At 41.8% G+C, this 25,662-nt stretch overlaps 2 protein-coding genes across 9 annotated transcripts in view; one reads left to right on the forward strand and one right to left on the reverse strand.

Annotated features, from left to right (window-relative positions):
* Positions 1-590: 590 nt before the first annotated feature.
* Positions 591-21,826, forward strand: vsig8a (V-set and immunoglobulin domain containing 8a). The gene is made up of 8 exons (XM_037117458.1): positions 591-628; positions 783-914; positions 2,330-2,505; positions 3,041-3,245; positions 9,785-9,937; positions 11,799-11,921; positions 14,199-14,340; positions 19,928-21,826. The coding sequence occupies exons 2-8, from the start codon at positions 821-823 to the stop codon at positions 20,115-20,117; spliced, it is 1,083 nt and encodes a 360-aa protein (XP_036973353.1). The 5' UTR covers positions 591-628; positions 783-820; the 3' UTR covers positions 20,118-21,826.
* A 545-nt stretch (positions 21,827-22,371) lies between these two features.
* vav2 (vav 2 guanine nucleotide exchange factor) overlaps positions 22,372-25,662 on the reverse strand; it is a 228,463-nt gene continuing 225,172 nt past the window's right edge. For all 8 annotated transcript variants that reach the window (XM_037117179.1, XM_037117178.1, XM_037117175.1 and 5 more), the window contains one exon: positions 22,372-25,355. In XM_037117179.1, coding sequence (XP_036973074.1) covers positions 25,308-25,355 — 48 coding nt within the window. In that variant the 3' untranslated portion in view covers positions 22,372-25,307. The remainder of the gene's footprint in view (positions 25,356-25,662) is intronic.

A 25,662-nucleotide genomic window follows, 5' to 3' on the forward strand; every position in this document is an offset into this window, starting at 1 on the left:
TGTGCGGCGCTTTGTGTATGCAACAAATCATAGGGGGTGTGCGATGGCTGCAAGTGTTTCCTTGTGTCAGTGGGGGCAGATAACCTTCTCTTTATTTTCAAATTTCAAAAGTTTCAAAGTTTTCTTTTTTTTTTTTTTTTGGCCAGTTAAATGAAACGCTCCAAATAAACAGAAAGTTGAGCCCGGGTTTTCGTGACGGCACACATGAGCATCTGCAAATCATCATTGACTACAGACAAAGCAGCATTGTGTTGCGGATGTGTCGGTTTCAGTGTGGTTCATTTCTCGTGAAACCACTCAAATCCCTCATCTACCAAGGCCAGAGGGATGGTGTGCTCGAGCACATTTTCACTGGTTTGTCTAAAATTGTCTATTAAAGTGTTACTTCCCATTATTTTGTTTCCCTTGGCGAGGTGGTTGTGATCGATTTTTCAGCGGCTGTATTGCAGCTCCAGGGAAACTTGCTGGCAAACAGGTAAAACAGGTGGAGCAACCATCCAATCAGAGGGCTTTTGTTGTGATGGGGGGGCGGGGGGAGTAAAGGAGGAGCTCCCTGTAAGGCAACAGCTCCAGGCAGCACACTGCTTGATCCTTTGTATTCCACTACCAGACGCTTGGATATCTGCAGGTAATATCAATTTAAACCTCTACATCCAGTGCTTTCTGATTTCTCTCTTCTCTCTTAATTGCTTTTCTCAGAGAGCACAGTCCTTTACGGATGATCAATTTCAAATGTCAATTGGTTTTATACGTGTAAACAAACTGTACTGCCTGCTTGTTAGAATTTCAGTGGCCCTGTCTGATTCGAACCAGGACAGCTATGTTCAGACAAGGCTGCAGGTCAGCAGCCCCCCTCTGCGGCCCACCCTGGGCTTCTGTCCTCTTGTTATGCACTGCAGGTCTCTTGAGCACAGGTAAGAACACAGACATGCAAGCAATATAAAACACAAGCGCACGCATACAGGAAGAGTGGGCTGTGTTATCCCCTGCACTGCTTACCGTGTATGTTACGACATTATTGTATGAAGCATCTTTTTCTTTTTTTTTATTTAAACGATCAGCAAGACCTCTGTGCCTCTTCTCTGACGAACGCTGCCGAGCTGTAGGCATTAGAGGCGTAAGCTTCCCAATGTGTTACCGGGGTGATCGCTGCCAGTCCAACCAGGTTTAGAGAGTGTGTCTCCAGACATCTGTTGGATCCCAGGGGATTGAGTTCACATGATGTCTTTTTTTTCCCTTTAGGGTGGGGCTCTTAAAGGTCCAATGTGTAGGATTTTGAGGCAGAAATGGAATATGATGTCCACAATTATGTTAAACTGAGAATCATTGTGTGTGTTTGTTACTTTAGAATGAGCCTTTAAACCTGCAGATGTGTTCTCACGCCCAACTCATCAAATTACAGCATGCCAACGCTTCCTATCCCTCTAGCAGCAGCTTTAGGCATGCAGGGTTTCACTGTCAAGTAAGCTATACTAAATATGCATAGTAAGTATGCATGGTCTGGTCAGACTTTCAAAAAAATGCTTGCTGCCAACAAATATACATATTGTTACTTCTGGGCCGTTATGAATGTTATGGTTTGGTTAGGGTTTTGGCACAAAAACTACTTGGTAAGGTTTCGGCACCAACGGGGCTCAAAGGGATACCTTCAGTCCACTATGTTCCACAGCCATGTTTGCGCAGCAGCAAGAGGGAATAAAAGAACAAGAACCAAACACTGGCTCTAGGGAGGCCTTTTTGCATGCCAACACAGGAGACTGAGGCGAGGGATACGTCATTTGGTTGCAACCTCTTGCAACCCTTTTTGAAATAAATGAAGAAGAAACCTTAACAGAAATGCTGTCTTTGTTTCAAGACTCTGAACGTGAGTCCATGGTTCAAATATAACGAGGTAAATCATTCCTCTTCTTCCCGCATGGAGCAACTCCAGAAAGAGCTTTGGGATACTGTGAATACTTAGTGAAAGAGCCATTAAAAAGCTAAGTAAAATTAATTTTGCAAGAGTCATATGCCTATACTTCTCCGTTGTTTTCTAAAGTGCTCCTTGTTGTGCTCTTTTTTTAAACTATTATATCACAAAGCTCTTAAAGTAATTCTAGCTTGTCATTTAATTGCAACTATTATGTTGGTGTTTTTTTGCTCTTGCCTAGACCTCATTTGTGAAAAGAATCTCAGTTATACCCACCAAAATGTCTGCAAGGAAACTGTTATGTGGCTCACTGACTGTGCAAGAATCAGAATCCATAATATCTATCAGTGAGCACTACAGTAAGATCTTAAGTACCAGTAAATGTGTGCCTGCGATGAATTGATTGATCAATTTCTTAAGAGTTGAAAGGTGCCCAAGGGATGCAGGTGACGTCCACGGGCCCGCAGACCATCCAGAAGGCCGAGGGAGAGAGTGTGACTCTAGGCTGCAGCTACACACTGAGCCCTTTCGACTCTGGGGAACTCGACATTGAATGGTCCGTGGTCAGTCCGGACACCACACAGAAAGACCTGATGGTAAGGAGCAGAGTGAGAGTGGTGCAAGTTATACTGTAAGTGTGTGTGTAGGGCCTGATGGGGACTGGTTAATGTATGCAACGAAATCCCTTCGCTAAAATTTCACATGTGAAAATTAAATAATGTCAAACATGGAAACAAAACATGGCACATGAAATCAAATGAAATTTGAATTATATTTGGCTCTTTTCATATATGAATGGAAATTTCTACATGAAATATTTACATTTTTACACACGTGTGGGTTAGAATTTTAGGGTTAGGATTAGTGTGTCATGTGTGCTTTATGTCTTTATTTTTGCCTTTATTTAAATCTGATATTGAAAACCTATAAACATGCACACGCAATACATTAACTAACCTAACTAATGAAGGTCTGAAAGACACATTCCCTATTAGTGGGTAAACAATCCAACTCTTGGTGAATTTTCAACATGAATATAAACTTTATGCATGTTTAATTAGTTCACCTCAATTAAAAGTGCATTTCAGAGTAATTTGTTGACTCTTTGTTGTGTGTCCTGTTTTCCATCAGCTCATATCTTACACAAGCGGCACTAAATATACCCATGGCGACCATGCTCTTGCAACAGGACTCAACTTTGCTGCCCGTGACCCCTCAATGGGTGACGCCTCGCTCTCCATCTCTCGGCTGTCACCCGCCCAAAGCGCCACCTACCAGTGTAAGGTGAAGAAATCACCCGGAGTGGACATGCGCAAGGTGACACTGGTGGTAATGGGTAAGACAGGGCATTGGGTTGCATCCTGGGGTGGGCACATGTCACCCGGCTACATTATTTATACCCATCACCTTTGACAACTACGGCACTGTTAAAGAAAAGGGAGCTACATGTATTCACTTTTACCACTTGCGGGATATTTCACAATTCCTTGTCAGTATGCATTGCACAGTGCCACGAGACTAATTTCAAGGTACTTGACGTGCTTTTATCTTTTGAGACTACTAGTAACAACAAGTAAGGTTTTTCAGTTAAAATACACCCTTCATCTTAAATATTTAAAAGGGGTGAAGTGGGGTAATGATGATGAAACGTTATATGATAGAACTTCTAAATTAAAGGGGTTACACCCTCACCATAGGCTACAAGCTCAGTGTACATAGACTGAGGCAACGTCACAGAGCAATTATGACTAAATTACCAATAAACTCCTTTTCTTTTGAATGGTACTTTGCAGCCTTTGCACACAGCTCATTATCAGTTATAAATATACAGCTGCCTTCCTCGGTGTAGCCTCACTAGAATTAATTCAGTAGAGTAGACACCAAACTCAGGCAATTAAGCAAAATGACAACAATCAAAAATAAAGACTGATGATGCTAAGGCCACATAAATGAAATAATGCCACTTTGAAAGCAGTATAAAGCATCAGCCAAGGCAGACTACACAGAGATGTACTATGGCAATATAAAGTCAGCAGCTACCGCACAAACACGCTCATTAAAGCAAAAAGACAGCCCGCACACACTGCACTTCACTGCATAGACCAGACACACACATATATTACTCAACGTTGCTAGGCAACAAAAGTGGTTGTTGATGTTCTCCTCTGGAGTTTGAGTTACATGCGTCACTGACGGAATCGCACTGACCTGTTGGTGCCTCGGGTGTTACGCACCGCAAAGTCCTCCATGATCTGCTCGGTTCAGCTTCTCTGCTCTCTCACTTCATTCACAACTCCGATGCATGATATAAACTCTCTCAACCTCTCTTGTCCTACTGCGCTCCTCAAACTTTTCAAAAACTTTTAGAGCTGAATGATCACTCAGCGCTGCTCGGCACAGAAAATCAAACCAGCAGCCTCTTCTGTGCTACATTTGCTGATTTGGTGATTCTCTTTAGTTCCACTCTCACATGGTATATCATGAATTTTCATGTGACTTTTCTTGTCACTGTGTAACTATTGTGACTTAAAATGTGGGCCGAGCGTAGTGCAATACTTGAAAACGGAAGTACAAGTCAAACAAACTCAAAAAAGTTACAGTAAGGGAAGGATTTCTTTCTTTTTTTTTTTTTTTTACCATTGCTGATTAGTTTGTTGCTTTTGTAAGTTGTTTTTTTATTGTTTATCATCAACTCATCAAATACTGATGCTGCGGGGTTCCCAGAGCAAAAGTATTTGATGAGTTCGGAGTGAGACTCAACAATCAACTTTCTTTCAAATTGGACCTTTAAAGGTCTCAGTGAGAGCTAAGATAAAAGCCCTCTCGGTGACCACTGCTCTAACAGGATTTTACCAGTCAGGCATTTGTTCTGTTAAAGCAACAATTTTTATTCAATCACAAATTGCTTCCCAAATTCTGATCAATTTGCGCAATTTTCTCTACTGCTTTACCCTTCAATATAAATAGAATTAAATTACCTTGTTATGAGAGAACATGGATTTTTCTTCTTGGAGAAGAAACACAATGCACATAACCAAAGTGGGCTGGGATGATAATACAGACGGAGAATCTAACATGCATTCAGACTGCATAAAGTTGATGATGACTCTGTTTAACTGAATGAGCAAAATATACTCTATACTCTATTTAACTTGTGCAGGAGGAGCGCTGCAGTGCTTCTTTGTGTGCCTAATGTGTGCGGATCTCAGACATGCAGACTTTCATTCTGATTAATAGGGGATGGATTGTGGGTAAAATTATTCATCTCTTCTGTTTTGCGATCTGCGGACAAGTGACTCTACAGGGCCACCCACACCAAGATCAAAAACTAGACTATAACAATAACTATGTAAACAGCGGCACCAAGAACGCACTGCACAACTGTATCAGTGTGTGAAAATAACATGGATATTGATTCAATTACAAAACATGTAGGGCCTACTTATACACATTCAAATGACCTCTTAGAATTTTTTTAATCAGTTACTATAATAACGACATATCAAAAAAAAAAAAAGAAAGAAAATGCCATTAGGATATGGCAACAATCACAGAATTGTATCATATCACAGTATCCCCAAATTATCCCAAAGAATTATTCATTATAATATATCAAATGGTATTCTTTTCTGTTGGTTTACTGACTACTAAAGTCATGCATACTGAATACAAGGGATTTTATCTGGATCTGGACAACGTAGCCTGATTCTGCACTCAGTATTGACATTCCATCAGCCCATAACGTTACGTGATCTTTTCTGTTGCTATGGCAACAAGTGGCAACTGCCTCTATTTAAAGGGAGACATATTATGCTCCTTTTCAGGTTCATAATTTTATTTGGGGTTACTACTGGAATAGATTTGCACACTTTAATCCTTAAAAACAAATCAGTTCTCTCATGCTGTCCGCTGCTGCAGCACTATGTTTTCCCTCTGTCTGAAACGCTCAATTTTAGCTCCTGTCTCTTTAAGGCCCCCAGTAGTCAGTCTCCTCAGACTGGTCAGGTCACTCGAGCCTGAGCCACTATCGCTAACAACAGCAGAGCAGCTGTGCGGAGAACATTTTTACATGCCAAACAAGCCGATGGGTATAAATCATGTAAATGTTTGACATGGCGATGTTGTGTGATGTCACAAAGTCGCGGAATTAATTACGGGACCACTGATGAGACGTCTCAGGAGCAGTTTTTTTTTTTCTTTTCTGTGGGAGAGAGGAGCAGACTCTTTTAACTTTCAAGACCTCTTATATGCAAAATGAACCCTGAAGGGGGAAAAACATGATAGCATAATAGATTTCCTTCAAGTTAACTGTTAATACAAGTAAAAAAAAAAAAAAATGTTCACACTGAAACATTTAGTTTGAAATATATTTCTTGTGTATGCTTGGAGTGTTTGTTTTGTACCTGGTGTTTCTACAGAGCCCTGATGTGACATAAATGTATCATTATGATGCTCTGGTAGCTGATCCTTCCGCCTGATAGAAGCATGAGCGCATGTTTCTGCAACACAGTAGAACTCAGAAAGGTTGGCTTTCACATAATTACATGCGGATGACAGCCTGCTGGTGTGTTTCAGCTTCTTGTAACACCAATCGTGTCCCCTGCTCATAATGCCTGTAATTTTAAAACATTTAGCTGCACTTTGAAAAGGCGACTGCAATTTTAATTGACAACGACAAAAAGCCATCTGTCCGTGTGTTCAGTCACAAAGGGGAATCCTGGTACTTTTAAACCTGGGCCTTGTATCTGATTGTCTGGTGTGTAAATGATTCATACTTACCAAAAGTTTTCGAATTGGTCCATCGATCAAGGTTACGTCCATCAAAAGTGCTTTTTTTTGCCACTGACGAGCTGAGGTTGTTACGCTAAGTGACAAAATCACAGGTACGATTCCTGTTAGAGTAAGACTCTCGCTCTCAATAAAAGAATTGGAGACAGTGTCTAAATGAGGCAGCGACTGTCACAACTCACCTGGGGATATTTCAGAGCAAGACTTCTCACAGAGCAAAGCTCGTCCTTTTGGTTACAAAAAGGATCTCATAAAAGGTCTAGTTCTGTAAGTGTTGGACACTTAGAATAACAATCTCAGCCTGTCTTCTGCACAGACAGTGAGTGGATGTAACTTTGACTGTCCTATTTGACCCAAATGATCACACTGCAGTCACTGTAGCCGTGTTGCAGCAGCCAGCTGAAGCAATCTACTGTGCCCGTTTTAAAAGGTATGAATCACTGACACGGTAACACATGTAACAAAAGAAATAATAATTAAAAAATAAAGAAGAAGAAGAGATAAGGCTGAGGTATGAAATTACTTGAATTCCTCCTTGAAGTACATTGATGCAAGTCCAATTTATTTTGTCTGAAGTGTGCTCATAAAGTGGAGTAGAGGCGGAGGTCACATCATTAGCAGATGTATTTACCTTGATTTGAAAGATGGGAGGCCGTACTCTGTTTTATGACTGAGCAGAATATGTGTCCCAGTTTAAGATAAATAAATAAAATCTGATGCATTTTGAGAGAAAAATCAAGCAGAATTACAAGACAGTATAATAAAGTATCCATCTATACATGGTCACATTATGCTATATAAGAAATGAGACTGACAACTTTAACAACAACACAACAGCACAACTTTAATAGCGCAATCTGTCGCAGAATGGAAAAAGCAAGCCCTTAAGGAGTGTGAATATGGGTGTGTGTCTCCATGGTTGGCTTTCGCTGTTTTGCCACATGTCTGAACTTTGCCCTCCTCTCTTCTTCAGCTGTCTGTTGCCCTTTTTATACAGCGACGCCACATTAATTCCAGAGCGGTGGTTCGCCAATTCTCCGCCGATGGTGATTCACACAGAGCGAAGCCTTTCCGTGTGTAATCCACACAGAAAGCGCTGCGGCTCCTAAAGAGGCGTCATGATGATGACGTCGGTGTGTTTTCAAGGAGTTTCCCAGGTGTCCCCCCTGTCAATCTAAACCCACGGACAGTTTCTAATCATGCGGTTGTGTCGTGATTGAGATCCTGACCCACCAGACAGCCTGAAAAGTGACAAAGTTCCATTTTTCGCACTAAATTACATAATTAGGCTACATAATCGCCACCAGTAAACTGGAAGCCGTCTGACTCACTCCCGGGGACGGAGGCTGTTTTCTGAAGTCTGAAGTCTTGGTCCGGAGGGCGGACCGTCGCAGTGATTTATTGTCATCCCCAACACTCGGTGAGTTTAAGTTTTTTGCCGGTGACAGATGCTGTCGGACAGACAGGAGGACGGACGCCTCTCTGCGTACAGCTGCGGTATTTTTTTCCTCATATAAAGTTGCCAAAGACAGTTACAGTTACTGTGTTACTTTTGTTTGGTCCCGTAACGTTGCTTTGTGGGACACCTCTCTGTATTAAGTTGAGTGAAGGACCTGTGTAGTTAACCGACCGTCTGATCTACATGCCCCCGCTCCGCACGTTTACACTGGTTCAGTTCACCAATAATACGGCCCTTATACTACCTCCAGAGATCATGTCTTATGGTCTGCCGAGCACTGCCAGATGCTTGGGAGCCATACTTGCTCTGCTGCTGCTTTTCTTTCTAATTCACCCTCTGCCGACCTTTGTATGTGGCTGCTGCAAAGTTAATGTTCCTGCATACTATTTGGTCCACCTCCCCGAACTTTACATCCTCCCTTCAGAGGAGCTGCACGGCTGTCTTCTTCATGGGCTACAGGGTGTGCTTGACCGTCTGGAATGCATTAATCATTCATTTTAGAAAAGTTGTTTTTTATCGAATTCAAGGCTCCCCTCAGGCGCCCACATGTTTGCAGTTTACTGATAATCTCTGGTATACCTCCATGTCCCATCCATATCCCCGCCCCCCCCCAAAAAAAAAAAAAAATCTACACGATCCACATAGGTCACCTATTTTGGTTTGGTTGGTCAAAATGGCGAATTTCGCCGAAAGGTGAGTGATTTTCATTTTTTAAAGGAAAGGATTTTTTTGTAGGAAATAGTTTTTGTCATTCATTATCATTTACCATGATACCCCAGATTTAATTTTGCTTTGACGCTGTCTATATGGCCCAAAGTAACCCCTTCAAAGCAGACCACCTACATGTCACCGTCTTAATGCAACAAATGTCCCAGGTGTTTGAGGCTTGGAGTTTGGACTTCATTTCATAGAAGACATGGATTTCGATCGATAGCTGTGTTTATTCCACATCATCCTCGGGGCAGCTTTAACTGACTTTGCTCTGTCTTCAGCATTTCTCAGGTCTTCACTCTCGCTCTCAACTGGCTATCAAAACTGCATCAGATGGAATCACCTCCCCTGCTGAAAACTAGCAGATTGTTGAAGTAAACATCAATAAAGAAAAAGGCCTCGCACATCAAATGAAAGTCTGAAGCTGTTTTCATACTAGTGGGAATACAGATAAAATAAGAGTCAGCTACTCATTCAGTGGACGTGATGTTCTTTGTATGACAGGGGACAGTATTAGCATTTCACACATGTGAAATGTCACGCTTTAAACAACCCTTCCGATCTTTTCTTCACAAGCATCCATGTAATATAATCAGTCTCACCTTAATTCTCACCAATTTCTGCGCTCATTTGGATTCTTCAAAACAGAAAAGTACCCCTCCTTCCTGCATTATCTTAAGCTTGCATCCCACAAAGATGTGGTGTCTGTTTCTGTGGCTCTATCTTTTATCTATGAGTGATAAAATGCATCACATTGACCCGTCTATATATGGCGCGAATCAGTGTCATTACAGCCCAAAGAATCCAAATGCTTTCCGCCCTTTTCTGTCCCCCGGAGCTATGACGCGGTACTGTTTCCCGCAAGAAATGGACTGGCGATGGCAGCGTGAAATGATCCATTTGTTGTGTGATTTCAGCGAAGCCGTCCGTGCCTAAATGCTGGGTGGAGGGAGGCGAGCTGGTCGGCAAGGCTGCGTCGCTGCGCTGCAAGTCTGCAAGGGGCTCCACTCCCTTAGCCTACACGTGGAGGAGAGAGAGCGGAGGCCCCATGCCTGCTGCAGCCACACAGGGTAAGCGTGACCTCTGCTGACGTCATGATGCTACTGCACATCAAAGATTGTGTGTGTGTGTGTGTGTGTGTGCATGTGTGTGTTTGTTGGTGTGGGGGCCGAGGACAGATGGTGCTTGAGTATTCCATTCCGTGGGAGCAAAACACAATGGAAACCCTTTTTTTTTTTGTGGTTGTTGTTGAATTTACAGTACATGCTCATGATGTTTACAGGAAGCAAATGCAACTTCAAAAAATAACAAATACAAGCTGTGTCTTGCTTGCAGCGAGTAAAACTAGTAACAGAAGTGGAAATTTGTCTTAAAACGAGTCCCTGCAGAGGCGATCACGATGTTTGTTGTGCCTGCGTCACGCATTGCCTTACATGCAATTGAACTGTTCCTTTTTCATGATGTTATTTCAGAGGGTATACATCTAATTCGTCGCAAAATGCACGTTTGATGCTTTTTCATATTTAATAAACAACAACACATTTCGCTGGTTTACTTCAAGGGCCTTCAGTTAAAAAATGCTCCAAAATTCACCAAAATTATCAACAGTTTTGACATCATGATATCTGTGTATTGTGCTGCAGAGATATATACTGAAGTTAGAATGCTAACCAACTAGGGTTAGGGGATAAGCTCCTTTGCCAGGTCAACACCAACACTCCCCTCATCCCAGAGCTCCCAATCTGCACATTTGTGTTACCTTTTGGGCCACAGACTGAAAATGTAGCAGGAAGTCTAAAATTGTGTATATATCAAAAACGCTAGCAAAGCAACACTGATCATAAAACTAGAGTGGCACTCAGTACAGTGCATACCTCTGCAGAGGCCCAACAGTTCCCTTTAATTCAATCAAGCCCAATCCAACATCAAAACTGATAGCCCTGTATCACTCAATCTGAATCCTTATGCCTGATCTTTTGTCACCAAGATCCAATCAATATTCCCCCCGAAGTCAAAAAACACTCCATCTTGCGACGTTAAAGAAAGTGAGCAAAAGTTCACGAACCCGCGAGTTAATGGGCTCTATTCTTGGCTGGGTCCCATCCTCCATCACAGTTCAGTTCCGTTCATCTGTTCGGTCTGTTCAGTAGTTTTATCTGTCAAGGTCACAGCAAACGTCAAAGTTTCTGCAAATGACAACAGTAATAAACAAGTTCGCCAAAGTCACATCTGCCAAATCAATCGGCAGTTGTTGTTGTTGTTGTTGTGACTTCATATAGACTTCGGTCTATACCTCACTGAAATGTAACCTTCTGTGATATTTGGAGAATGCTAATTACTTTTCATAGTTCTGACCAGAAATCTGATAAACACACTTGGTGAAATGTTTAGCATTTGCAGTCTTGCTTTTCATTCTTCCATCAGGATGAAGTATTTCAGGCACGTATCTGTGTTTTTATGGGAAAAAAAAAAAGATTCTAACAATATATGAAAATGACAGAAAGTCCAGGTGAAAACTTTATGAGGAAATAATGAGAGCCTCAGCGAGACACTCTCAAGTTCAACAGTTTACTGTCTTATAGGGGCTCTGACGCATAATGAGCAGTCATTTGCATTCCCTCCCTATTTTCTTCACACTGACTTTTCAACACAAAACATTCATTGAAACGTTCTCCAAGCTGTTTACTGTAAACCCCATTGATCTGTGTCCTCTTGAAGCCAGATACCCAGCCAATTTTGGCTGCATGCAAAATCTGTGCGCAGGTCTTCTCTGTTTGCGAAAAAGTATTAAGTATACATCGCTTTAACTATACTGCTTCTACTCCTATTCCTCCTAGAATCCCTCTATTTATTCCGCCCTCTTATACTGTATGCACAGCACATGTACTGTACATGTGTTTCACCCGTGTTTGTTGTTGTGTGTTCTCTCAGACAGCGTGACTGGGGAGCTGAAAATCAGCAACCACTCGCAGAGCGCTGCAGGGATCTACCTCTGCGAGGTGAACAATGCTGTGGGAGCCGAGCGCTGCAGGATCAACCTGAAAGCGAACAAACGTAAGGGAATGCATCACTCGCACGCTCCGTGTCTGTCCACATTCATCTGCACACGACACGCACATGTGATCATGAAAGACCTAGATTTCTCTATCCTCTCAAGTCGCCCGTCTTTGTAGTTGCGCCACAATCTCCCCGTTGCTCCAATTCTCACGCGCGGGGCTTTCTGCAGCGGCCTTTGAAACATCAACGTGTTATCCTAATTATGTTGTCTAATGACGACAGCGGATGGCAAGTATCTGTACTCACCGAGGGCAGAACCTTGTTCGCGCCGTCGTGTCGTGAAGTAACACGGGTGATGCTCAAATGATTCCGCTGCCTTGTATGTCGATAGTTCCTCGCTTTATATAAGTGTAAATGAAACAGGAGGAAAAATGGCAGTAAGGGAAAAAAAAGTGGACTCATTAAAAGAACCTCTGAACAGACGGAGCAGACAAATACCAGAGCTGTCTCACAGGGAATCAATCTGGTGACTGCTGGAAGTGCTAACTATGGAGTAGTCAATGATTCAGCGTGGAATAAATCATCTCTGGGTTGAGGCTCCAACAAGCGCTCTCCGTTCTGCAGATCCATAAAATGAGTTTGTCTTTGTGTGCCTCATGATCTCTGGAGCAGACCCTGAGAATACATCACGTCGGGCCCATAACTTCCAGTGCTCAGATATTTTAGCTTCGGGCGGGGAATTGTTCATTTCCACTTCAAGTGCAGGGTGCCATCCTCAAGCACACGTCCCATCCCTGAGGCTTGTGGTTTGCAAAAGGATTTCCAACATTTTGGAACTGGATTAAGGTTTTAACCAAAGTAAAAAAAAACAAAAAAACAAATCAAACACACACACAAAAAAAAAAACAAGTGTACAGGCTTTTAAACCCTGTGTGGGAGCGTCCTTACACAGTCGTTAAAGACACGTGAGTTCTGACGCTGCACGTTTCTGCCAGCTAGGATGTGTTGAAACGTTACATTTCCTGATGTGACATCTCTGTTTCTTTAGCTTCTGTGGGAGGATTAGAAGATTATGTTTTTGCTTGAAATACCTGCTTTGGTCACCACTGGTGGACTGGACATGTCCCGAGGTCCTGTTGAAAACATGTCATCACAAACACCGCAGGAAAATTGTCCGTTTCATGGCCCTGTCATTTCCTTTTATATATTTCATTGGAGTGTTATGTGTTTTCTGGGTCTTCGTGGAGTCTTTTGCCCCGTCTCCCTCCTGTTTTTCTTGCGCTCCTCACCGGCCTGATTTTCCTTCCATACCCGTCTTCCGCCTGTCTAATGCATCCAGCCCTATTCCCTGTGTTCCTCCCCATCTGCTCTGCCCCCACACCTGCACCACATCTTCTTTTTTTAGCCCAGCCACGTTCCTAGTGTTTTCCCAGCCTGTCAGCTCCTCCCCTGTTGCTAGCGTTTTTCCACTTGTTACCCTCACCTGTGTTTCTCCGCACAGCTCCACCTGCACCCTATCCCCTCGTTAGATTGTATCTTAGTCCAGTTGTGTCATTGGTTGTGATCTGTTCCGTTTCTCTGATCCTGTCGTGCTTCCCTTATGTTCCTTTGTGTCTAATCCTAGCGTGACAGTTCCAAGGTCTCCTTATAAACATCCAGTGGCTTCACACAATGTTGAGAATGCAGTCCTGATCCGCAGTCATGGGCTCGGCGGCCTTTAGTCGGGTCTATGAAATGTAAATGTGAATGCAATATGACACGTATTGTAGAAATGGTAATGTGGTGAGCACAACACCTTCAAAAGTGAACGTATATGTGGTTTGTAGAACCGTTTACCGGCAACATTTTATCTTGGCGACTGGGCTGAGTGATCCCAGCCGGATCGCCATGTTTTCTGTGGGTTCAGACAGTTCTCATACAGGCTGAAGCAAACGCCTCTTAACATCACTGACTGATCAAATCATCACTTCTCTTTGATAAACTACACTTACTTGCTGCTAGAAGTAGCTTCACATATGGCATACAGATGACAGTGGCATTGATCCTCTTATCTAACTCTCAGGGGGAAAAAAATCAGAGCGGCATCTTTCCCCCGAATGCTGAACTATTCTATTACATAAGGGGTTTTCTTGTTTAATAGAATGAATTATGCAATATGTAATTTTTAATTTCATTAAGATGTCGCCCTGTGAGCAGACAGGACCAAAGGCCAAAAAAGCTAGAAACCTCTACTCCAGAGGATAAGAACAGTAGCATTAAATGTATTTTTCACACTCTTTTTTTGCCACAAACCCCTGAGAAAATAATTCTTCGTTCTCCTCACCGACTTCGCAGCTCCGAACAGAGCCGCGGTGATCGTCGGCGTCACTGTGGGCTCTCTGCTCCTCATCTTCGTCTTGCTGGTCTTCATCGCGCTCCTTTACTGGAAGTTGAGCAACCTGCGCCGCCATGAGAAGGAGTTCTCCAACGATATCAGGTAATGTGCAGCACTGCAGCCTGGAACGGTTTCTCCTAGTGTTCATTTATAATGAAAAAATGAGGAAGAAGCTTCTGCCTCTGTTAGGGTTGAGCAGTTTGGTTGAAGGGAATGCACGATCTGGATTAAACATTATTCTGTGTGATTTTTAGATCTGCATAAATTAGTAATGACAAAAAAATGCTTTTGGCTTAACAACCCAAAACAAGCTAGAACAAACATCGAGAGCCAAACTTTATAAGACGACGAGGTGACAATCAGTGTGTGTTACAACATATAACACAACACATATCAAAGCCGGTCAGATAAGAGAAACGAAATCCCAGGATTGAAGAAACCAGGGTAGAAACATAAATGTATTAAAAATACAGATGGAGAAAAATAAGATTGCCTCGTCTGTGCATTGCGGAGAGCAATTTTAATGAAACCCTTTTTGAAATCCAAGGTTTGTGTGTGCTCTAAGTGCAGAAACAAACACATTCTCTAAAGGTATATAGATGCAAACATAACTGCCGACTCTATGAATAACATCAGTTATGTGCCAAATGTATGCCTCATCTGAATGCCCAATGTGAGTGGGATTCATTAAAAGTTGCCATCTCGTTCCGCTTGTTGATCTTCTCCATCTCCTCTTCAAACTTGGAAACATGAGAGACGCTCTACTGTCAACAAACACTCCTAGTTGTTCTTGTCTTAAACCTGCAGTATTAATAAGCAGTTTATTAAATCTTGGAAAAAACACTGGAGAGTGGCATTTCAGAACTGATAACAGAATCTGCCTGCAGTGTCTCTAAAAGCTATTTACAGTTTGCCTCAGGCTTCATTCAGACCAATGACGGAGTGGGAACAAAAAACGGCCCTGGCATTTCCACCCACCAGCGGGGGGTGGGGCGGGGGGTGGCGACTCTCTCAGATGGAACTTTTGATGCACGGAAAGAACACACAACCCCGCACAACCACAACCCCGATGCATAACAAAAACTGATACATCACTAGAGCCAGCCGCTCCATAATTAAAACATTTCTTCTGCTAATCCGCATTCTGACCCACAGCGGGGGTACAAAACAATGCAGACTGATGTAAAAGTAAAATGTTAAATGTGTAAAATGTGACTGTAGACTGTAGAGGTAACCACGGCTGTGATATAGAGACTCATGTGGTATGTAGGTAGGTGTGAAGGAAGTGGACAAATTTGGCCAACACCTAAGAACATTATTGACGCTTGAAAGGGGGCCGAGAGAAATGATCTCGGGGCCGTCGTTTACAATTAAGGGGCCACATGGCTGCGACATTCATGCTGCTCTCTGATTGATCAGCTGGCCCACGAGGGCCCACGCCCCCTCTGGCATCTGCCCAAATTCCAGATTACCAGTCTGTTACTGATTCAGACCAAATGAGGAGTTATGGTTGTGCAGCAATGTGGGAGTGTCATTCTGATGTCCAATTTTTGTGCTCCTGCAAAGCAGAGTGTGGCAGGATTGCATAGGATCGCCTATTAAACAACAGTGGAGAAGCTGCCATGTTGCCATGCCATTTGTCTTGAAGTAAACATACATGCAAAGGACATTCCTTGCGTTCGGGTCATGCGTGCTGCTAGTATGTTCATCAGCTTATGTGACTGGATCAGGATGCATCCACTTAAGGTTGCAGTGCAAGCTACTGATATGTTGAACCTTTCCACGTTTCCATGTTGCAGCTTCAGTTTTCTATTTAATGCTGTGGCAGCACTGTGATAGTGGTCTGGTTAGGGTTAGGAAAAGAGATTTGGTCACCACAAAGACAGATGGAAATTGTTCCGGGCTCTCCACCTCAGCTGTGTCTTCATATTTAACAGAGAGAGCGTCAACAATCTCCTCATCTGACTCCAGAAAGCCAGTTAAAATAAAAAAATCATTGTTCCTTTGAGAGAACACACTGTGCACTTTTCTTCAAGGGGGAGCTCAGGTTTCCTCTCTGTGTTGTGTCTGCTCTCCCACTCTCATATGACTATTTAAATGTCTTGAGAGTCCTGAGGTGAATGTGAAGTTCCTTACCATCTTGCCTAAAGAATGGAGATAAATCTAGTCTACAGTACAGTTCCATAAATCTGGGGTTTGAATGACTTTTTCTTTTTTCACAGTAAGTGCTCTGACCTGCCAATACCCCAGCTTTAAACAAGAGGAAACCACTTAAATGATGCATATCAAAATTGGTCAGGGCCAACTCTGAGTGTGATATACCTCGTCATACAAACTGGAAGAGATAAACAGAACTAATGTATGGTTGTACTTGGAAGTTTGTTTGTTCAGGGAGCTGTAGGCAAGGTCAGTTTCTGGTGAGGGAAAAAAAACCCCAAAAAACTTAGCTATTCTTTTAATGGCTTTTTCTTCAATGTGTGTTTATTCCTAGAGCACCTATCAGGAGGTGCTTTATGAAATGAAAAGAAATGCATTAGGACTGACACTTTGGATGCTGACATCTGACACGGCGACAAATCTCCACAGTACAAGGGTGCGAGAACCCAATTTTCAAATTTTTCGCTTCACACGTTCGAGCTGAAATTCATTTGGTTGTGGCGCCTCTCCTCGAACGGAACGATGCAAACTACTGTATGTAAACCGTTTAAAAGGGCAGCTTGGGATACCGTGTCTCTAAAGGAAAGTCCTTGTTCGGCCCCTTTTCTCCCCCCCATCTGATGACCTAAATCTGTGAGCAGGATGCAGAGCTCCTCTAGGGCTGATGTTCTGCAGCCGATCTCCCATCCTGACACCTCTGAGCGGATTTCTCCTCTTCCAAATAGAAAGTGTCCCCCCCCTCCACAGTAAATATATAAATAACAATATTAAAGTTACGGTTCATATGCAGTTGAAAACAGCCCACATGCTTTAAAGCAGATGGCTGGAATGGGAGCAGTGTCAGTGTGGGAGGACAGCGTTGTGTACGAGAGACAGAGAAGCACTTCTAGCCACAACCCCGACAGGGCCTTCTCCATATCTGTGACATTCAGGAGTTCAGGCCTCTTCACGTGAACGGGGCATCATGGTGGAAAAAAAACAAAAAAACCCCCAAAAAAGCTCATGGGAGAGCGACGGCGAAGCAGTAATCATCTGAGCCATGATAACAATGGTTCCTCTCACATCTGTCAGTTGCAGCCTGAGTAGGGGGGTGGGGGGTTCAGCGATGAGTCATAGCGAGGATTAAATCAGTTCAAGTACAGTATTCTCTGAGTCTAAAAGCGACGCAAACAAGACTCCGACTCCGCGTCACGACGAAGAGCTGCGAGGGCAAAGCTGAACATGAAATATAGTTAATGGCAGAATATTAATACGGACAAACCCATGAATCGATACAATGTGAACGGCTTTTATCTCAACGCAGAGAGTCACCTCTGGAGCATTTTTACTCCCACCACATTCCCTTTCGCTCCTTTGCTTATTATACACAGATGCGCTTCTAATTATACAAACGTCACAGTGCGCACCAGCCTCTGACCAGCAGCCGTGCCACTGGCTGGACAGATGGTTCTGTGTACAGTGATGCCATAACCCAAGTCAAAACATGTGCGGCATCTAACTGTGTGATAAGAGGGTGTCGGATTATGTTTAAACCCACATTAACGTAACTCTGGGAATATTACACTTAATAATGTTAAAATTGGCAAAGAGGTTTGCTTACAGTTGCTTATCTATAAATCTGGAAAGCAGCAACATTAGGATTCATTGAAATTGGGTATCTTTACATCATTTATGTACTTTTAGCTATAGTTTGGTTTCCACTATACATTCTATGGGGGAATACTTGGCTATTTAGCTGCCACAACTTCACCAGCAAATTGATTTCACTTTAAAATAATCTAGTGGACTCTACTTGTCTTTTCTCATTAACTTAACCTAGTTTTTTAAAAATTATTATTATTTCAAGATAGAAATGTTAAGTCCTGTAAACTAAATTATCATCTCATTTCCATGATTTCTTTCTTTTTTTTTTTTTTTTTGTCTTGAATCTTTACAAAATTACCTCAATTTATCTTCTCATATTCAGTCTGGACTTTTTTTAAAGGGATATTCTGCTGTAAATTGAATCCGTGGTCTAACACTAACGGTGTGGTCTAACAGTGTGTTAGACCACGGATGCGTCAGGGCTTCCCCACAACAAGCAAGCTGCTGCAGGAGAGTGGTGAGCTGTGTTGTCTTTTCAATAGAAATCCAGCTAAGCTAGCAGATGTTTGATACCTCGAACTATGTGCTGCGGCCCTATTTATACTTTATTGTAGTAATTCATGTGGAAAATGTCGTCAAAGCAGCTTGAAATAAGTACACACCTCAGTGATAGTGGAAGATTTTACAGTTGTTCCCAGAAATAGTGAGAAATAGGGTTTCAAATATAGTCCTTCCCTAAACATTTATTGGTAAGAACAAGAAGCCACAGCCTTGCATAATTCCTTCCTGGATAATGTCATGCAAAGGTTGAAATAACTTCACCTGCAGAACGAAACATTTGTATGTGGCAATTCTTAGATTAACTGGTGTTTAAATTGTATTTACTGTATCTGGTTCCTACTCATTCAGGTTCACAGCAGTCCTGTTGTGTTGCATGGCAACACATACACACACACAAACACACACACACCCAAGAAGCCCTGAAGACCTGATGCATATTTTCCCGCATGATACTTTAACAAAAGCAACTGTATTCCCTTTACTAGCTCAAAGTCGGAGTCTCAGGCCTCCACAGAAAATGCCAAAGTCGATCAGATGTGCAGATTTGAGGAGCAGATCCCAGCTGGTTCTGCAAAGTTACATAAATGCAGAATGCAAAGTAGCTTCTGAGCTTCGATGTTGGCACCGGCGTTGACGAGGGAAAGTTTGGACTGTTCGCTTCCTGTCAGTTGAAGCGAACACCGCGGCAAATTTTATCCTTCACAATCAGAGGAAGAGAAGGAGTGAAAGGCTGCGTCTCAGCGAGAGTGGGCTCCCCTGAGAGGAGCCAAATGAGCGAAGACAACAAAGCTCTGAGCTCTTCACCGACAGGGCAGCATTGTTTTGCTTGCTAAATACTCTGCATCCACTGTGATAAATATAGATAAGAATGCACAGGAGGAAACTGAATCGTGTTTCTCAGTCATCTCAGTTAGCAGCAGCTTCATGATTGCGCAGTGGAACACATTAGCCAAAGATTTTCAGGTTTTAAAAGTGAGTATTTTTTATTTAATTTAATTTTTTTTTTTTTTTTTTACTTTTCTGAAAATTTACCTTTTCCATTGAACTGGACCACTACACATTTTACTGACCAAAGAATGCTTTGGTCGTGAACTTATTCTCAGCCACAAGAATGAGTACAAACTAAGCCAGTTTCAATAAAAGAATCCTATTCACACAACGCTTTATGCAGCTCTACCGCAATGCTCCATAAATGAGTTTTACAGTTATGATTTCAGACTATAAAAGCTCAGTCCATTAAACTCAGCTTCTACAGTTGCCTCCTAAGCCTTTAAATTAAACACCAATTCCCTGAATTCAATGACCCAAACTCCAAAAATGTCCTTGGTAGTAAAATCCTTTAACTTCCTTGTGTTTTCTCCCTCTGTCCTGCTCTGATATCACACAGAGAGGACTCTCCTCCTCCTGAGAGCCGCCCGGCCAGTCGCCGTACGAACCGGAGCGCCAGTCAGCACCCACAGGTTACTTACTCTCCGGTGGGTGGGGCTGATGTGAGCTCTTTCAACGGAGGATACCCACACACTCTATCCAGCAGGCCACCAGTGGAATACGACAGCAGATACGGATATGGAGTCTGACGAAAAACAACAGAGCTGAACTGAGAGACTTTTGGCTTTGATTGCGTCGTTTGGGGACAAGATTCATGACAGTTTGGACACTTGAAACTGAAAAAGATACAAAACATGTGTGTAATTACCTGATTGCAAGGCTGTGCGGATTACCGTCCATTTTGATTACCTTAAAATTATCATAGGCAAGCAGCCCACACGGAAAGAACCTATATGACGATATATGCGCATATATGAAAACTATGTGCAGCTTATCTGCACATATATACAGCATATATACAGCATGCCCATATATGATAATAGATATGCCGCACATAGGCTGCATATAGGCCAAATTCAGGTGCATATATGTGCATATACAGGGCATATAGGTCCCTATATTGCTTCTTTATATCCACATATAAGCCATATATGTACATACAAGGTATGTCTCCTATATAGCTCATATACCCAGAGGCAGCTTCTGTTTGTCATTCCTACTGTATAGCTCATATCTAACTTTTGCAACTGTCATACATGATGCCTGGCTCATATTTTTATTCTCAAGGTAATACCTGCATATTTGTCCAAGGAGAAAGAAATAATTTCATGCAATAACTTATTAATCGCATGTGAACACTTGAAATTGGCATCCCATTTGATCCTAACGCTATATGGAAACCAGTCATTATTAACTAAGTTACTGCCCCCTTTACATCAGTTTGTTGTTACATATTAATTATTGAAAATTGTCGTCATAGAATAATATACACACTTTCCTTTTTTGTTTATTCCCAACATTTTTAGAGGCAACTAACATCATGTAACACTAGCCAAGTGTTGCATAATTGATGACATCACCCTCATGAGCAGAACAAGCAGAAGCAGCTGGGAGCAAAAATGGCCCTATCACCCTCGGAGATCAGATATGCCCTGCTTGAAGGGTGGGGATAGAGGGGCACATAGTATTTTGGCCCTTGACTGTGTCCGCAATTTTTCAGTTAAAGATTTTTTGGAGGGGACTGATAAGGGAGCCGAGGAGCACTTCATATATGTATATGTAAATATATGTACATATATGTTCATATATAATATATGAAAAAGGCCAATTTTGTGTATGTCACATATATTCGAAAACCTATATTAAAAGTTATATGTTTATATAGGTTCTTCCCATGTGGGAGTAGGTTCTGTTATGACATGCAGTATCTGTTGTCATGGAAAATTCAGGTAAACGCTCATATCACCATGACAGACAGCTTGTTGTAGGACTCCTTATTTTCACAAAAAAATATACTGTTTTCTGAAAGTTCGACATCAATGATTGGGTATTTTCTATCACTTCCGATGAAGCCTTAAAGGAGCTCTATGTTACAATTTGTAACAATTTTTTACATGTATTTTTCATTTTTTGATTGGCCAATACGTGAGCAGATTTTAGCGCAGAGAGCACAGTAGCCAACCTAAGTTTGAAAGTTGAGCTTTCCTACGCAAAAACATGCTTCCACAACAGAACCAAAGTTCCACAGAGCCTCGTCAAACACTCAGAATACAAATCAAGATTCAAAAAGGCTCAGCCTCAAATTTAAACCAAAAGAGAAATATTTATTTCATGATAGACCTCATTTGGAAATACTCAACCATTCAAAAAAATGGACACGTTTAAGTACTTTTTTTTTTTCGAGGATGTAATTGACAGGAGTTGAAATATCAACAGCCACATGCAATGGGTTTTTGTCCACTACATAAACAGTGACGAGATCCCCCTCCCCCCCCCCCCACCCCCACACCCACCCATCCCCACCCCCACCCTTCATTATATACAACATGGAGGCCTCCTGTGCGTCTCCCTCACACAGTGGTAAGACTTTGTGTTTTTCGGGGCAGTCAGCCATTGCAATTACACACACATCATAGACAGTCAAAAGTTTAGTAGCTAAACATATCATCATCTTCAGCTCCGTAAGTCTCTGTGAACCAGCCAGAGTTGATGTGCTCAGTGTTTGCACCATACTTCTCAGTGCGGTGTGCGAACACTATTGAGAGTTAGATGAAGATCTAAAATATTTAACATTTCCGCTGTAAAATGTCCAAAATGTACTTGAGCTTTACTTAATATTTTATTGAACTGCGTTCATACTGACAACAGGCAAAATGTGCCACATTTGAAGTGCTGTGTTAACTTTTTCATATAAGCATGAATCTTAGTTCAGTGTATGGTTTGGGGCCCTGGAGATTTTCAGGGATGCCATCACAAAAGTGGCAGCGTACTTATGGATCCCACTGTTTTTTTTTTTTTGGACTCTGATTGAACTACCCTTACCCTTTCTATGCTTGATTTAAACAGTGAATTCATAGTCCTGTCAGCTCTGGTTGGTTCTGTTCTTCGCATGGCTCAGCGGTTTATGAACTGTTGTATTCCCAATAAACACGCCGACCTCTTCAAGAGGCCAAGATGCAAGGCAAACTATGATGGTGTGTTTACCGGAGAAAATACAGGGTTTTTTTTTGTGTCAGCTCCATCACTGCCAGTTGTTTGTTTTAAAACCAAGAGAAACACAGACAATACCATTAACACCAGACCCTGACTGTACATGCAGATAGGAAGAAGCACCCTGGATCTATCAGGATCACAAGAATCTGTCAACTTACTTGCCAAGGCTACTTTGACAGTAACCTTTAACACTGCATTTCTTGCCACTATATGGATGTTTTAAACACGGAATCAGGGTACCACCAGGACCACAAAGCTGTCGAGGCTTCTGGTGAATACGATAAACGCAAGCCATCACAGGCAAATAAGGGCAGGTCTTGCAAGAAAAGCAGTGGGATCCATTTAACAACTCAGCGTATGGGCCCATTTCTGTGAATGTTCAGGGGTTCAAGTGTATCCAATTTCATGCTTGTATGAAAAAGTGAACATTAATTTTGCACAACACCTGAACTAGGTTATGGTGTGTTTTACTTAGTAACTTCCATTGAAACAGCTGATGATGCGTCAAAGAGCAAAGAAGGAAGTCCATGGACATTAATTTAAGGTAGATTAAATTTACTTAATTTTTACATAACTTAATCTGTGAAAAATTGCCAGAGTCACTTCTCATGAATTTGCACTGGCAATGGTGGTTGTTTAACAGGGAAGTCCACTACCCTGCAACTTCATGACATCATCAAACTATGTCTTCTTTTTTTTCATTGTTTTGATTAAAAGGCCGTTTTGAAAAGGTAGAAATGATTTACTGTGTGATTAAAATTGACTTATTTTGAACCCATTTGCAGCAAGAGAACAGTCTCCAATAAACATCAGTCTTTAGCGACTCTATAAAATTTCCCATTTCCAGTAAAGCATTTATTATTTTCTTGTGTACTGTGATATTTTCAAATGCGAGGAAAAAAAAAACAGTTAAGTACCAAAGTTCAATACTGAAATGTGTAGGAGGCAGATATAGAGGTTAATGGTAAGGCCATATAAACAGAGCTGGAGTCAATATACTGTATATTAAATGAGTTAACAGGGACAATAAACAACTGAATATCTATATAATTAAAATTAGAAAGTGGTCTGGCACATCTAGACTCTCAATAGAAGACTGATGAAAGGTGTACGCCAACACACTGCGGACTATGGCTGTAAATCTGTAAAAGTTTTTTATAGCATTATGAAATTACTGGAAGCAAACACTGAGCACTGCATCTCGAGAATAATCACAAAACGATTAGGGGCTCCTTCCGTGGATTCGCGTTGATCAGCACACAAAGTTTTCCTTCAGATTCAAAACCTTCCGCCGCGATTATTAGATTTTCACCAGTCTGCACAGCACCAAAAATGGATTTCACACATGAGAAAATGATTAACATTAAGGGAAAAAGAAAAATCCCGTCACCTGATCATCTGTAAAAATAAGGCAAAGTACAAAAAAATCATAACAATCGAGCAAACTCCATGCAGACATTAAAACATGGCTGAATTTGGCTTCAAATAAACAAAACACATTAGTCCAGTTCTCAAAACTTAAAAAATAATCTTGATTCTGTGCAAAGAACTCAAACAACGAAACAATGAACACCGAGTTTTTTAAAAGTGTGAAGTGGTAGTCGAGTGGAATGTCTTGATGTTTCCCTTTTGCGCATCCAGCTGACTGCACCCGTTGACTCGTGATGCCCCGACCGACAAGAACTGTGTATGTGATGGTTGTTGGCTATAAAAACCCTCCACCTGTCTCGGTGAGTCCATCCAGCCAGCAGTCAGTATAAGTTAAATGCTTCGCCGTGTTGTTTTTTTTTTAATTCCGATGGCTCGGAGGGTGAGTTTTCCCCAGTATGTTGTATGAGCGCCTCCCCCCTCCTTCAGCAGAGCCCCGTGGACGTGGACCAAACTGTCTGTTCGGGTGGGATGGCAATGTTCTTTTCACTGGCTGATGTTGAGGTTCAGTAAGCGACCATTCTTCAAAGGCACCGTACTGTACATTGTGTGTGTGTTTGTGTGGGCCGCACATGGGCACATGCATACATGGAGAAGTAAAACCAGTCAACAAAGTCGATTCCCTCCACTGGTGTCAGCCCACAAGGCATCACCATGACAACTAAGGCAAAATCTCTCAACATGGAAACGGAGCATCTGTTTTTTTTTTTGTTTTTTTTTTTTCCTTTTTCTTATTTTAGTTTTTTTTCCTCATCTGATTCCTGGCTGCTAAAAATCAACTTCCCCACAATAATCATTAGTAATGATAATAATCTCTATTCAATAAATTATCTATACTGTACAATTATTTCACCGCGCATAGACCTGCAACAAAGGGGGAGCCTTTTTGTTTTTTCAAAGTAAAGCTATCCACAGTCAGTTTTTGCTGTTTCCTCAGTTCAATAAAGCCTCTGCAGAGCACACACAGAGCCTGACAGACAGCGAGCCAGGTTTTTTTTTTTCTTCTTTCCTGTACAGAAATTAAACAGGACATCCTCCCGAAAAAAATAAAAAAAAATAATAAAATGAAACAAAAAGCTAATCCAAACAGAAAGCAAAGCATAATTGAAGATAGAGAAACGGGGTAGAAACACTCGCTGAAAACTGAGTATCCGGTGAAAACAACGACAAAAAAAAAAAAAAAAAAGAAGTTCTTATTTCCTTGTGTTATTTTCCTGGAGGGAGTGAGTAATTTTCTCTGAGAACAGTAGATAAAAGATGGTTCCTGATTTAAAGCCAGGCCAGCAGACGCCCACGCCTTACTGCACTCCTTCTTCGTCCACGTAGGTTGAGGGAAACCATCCAATCTGAAAAATAAAGCAGTGATTTTCAGAGAAAAGAATAAGGAGGCTAATTGAGGTCAGTCAGATGCATTTTACATCCAGTTTAGCCATACAAGCAGTATAAATATATAAATATATGGTCAGAGTAGAGTGTATTACCAACAGCAGCATCAGACCAAGGCCACATACTTTCTTCTTCTTCCTTTTGGACGGAGGATGCGCATTTTATTTTTATTTTTTGAAGCACAGCTGAGATGTAGCAGCCTCACCCCCTAAAAAATACTTGAAGGCTACTTCAAATACTACCTCAGCTGTTGCTAGGCAACAACTT

Source organism: Acanthopagrus latus, chromosome 12 (genome assembly GCF_904848185.1).
Source record: "Acanthopagrus latus isolate v.2019 chromosome 12, fAcaLat1.1, whole genome shotgun sequence".
Taxonomy (NCBI): Eukaryota; Metazoa; Chordata; class Actinopteri; order Spariformes; family Sparidae; genus Acanthopagrus; species Acanthopagrus latus.

Excerpts from the sequence above, each read along its gene's own strand:
- vsig8a (XM_037117458.1), top strand. The coding sequence starts at position 821 with ATGTTCAGACAAGGCTGCAGGTCAGCAGCCCCCCTCTGCGGCCCACCC. Across the intron at positions 9,938-11,798 it reads GCCTGCTGCAGCCACACAGG|ACAGCGTGACTGGGGAGCTG; the intron begins GTAAGCGTGACC and ends GTGTTCTCTCAG. Across the intron at positions 11,922-14,198 it reads CAACCTGAAAGCGAACAAAC|CTCCGAACAGAGCCGCGGTG; the intron begins GTAAGGGAATGC and ends CCGACTTCGCAG.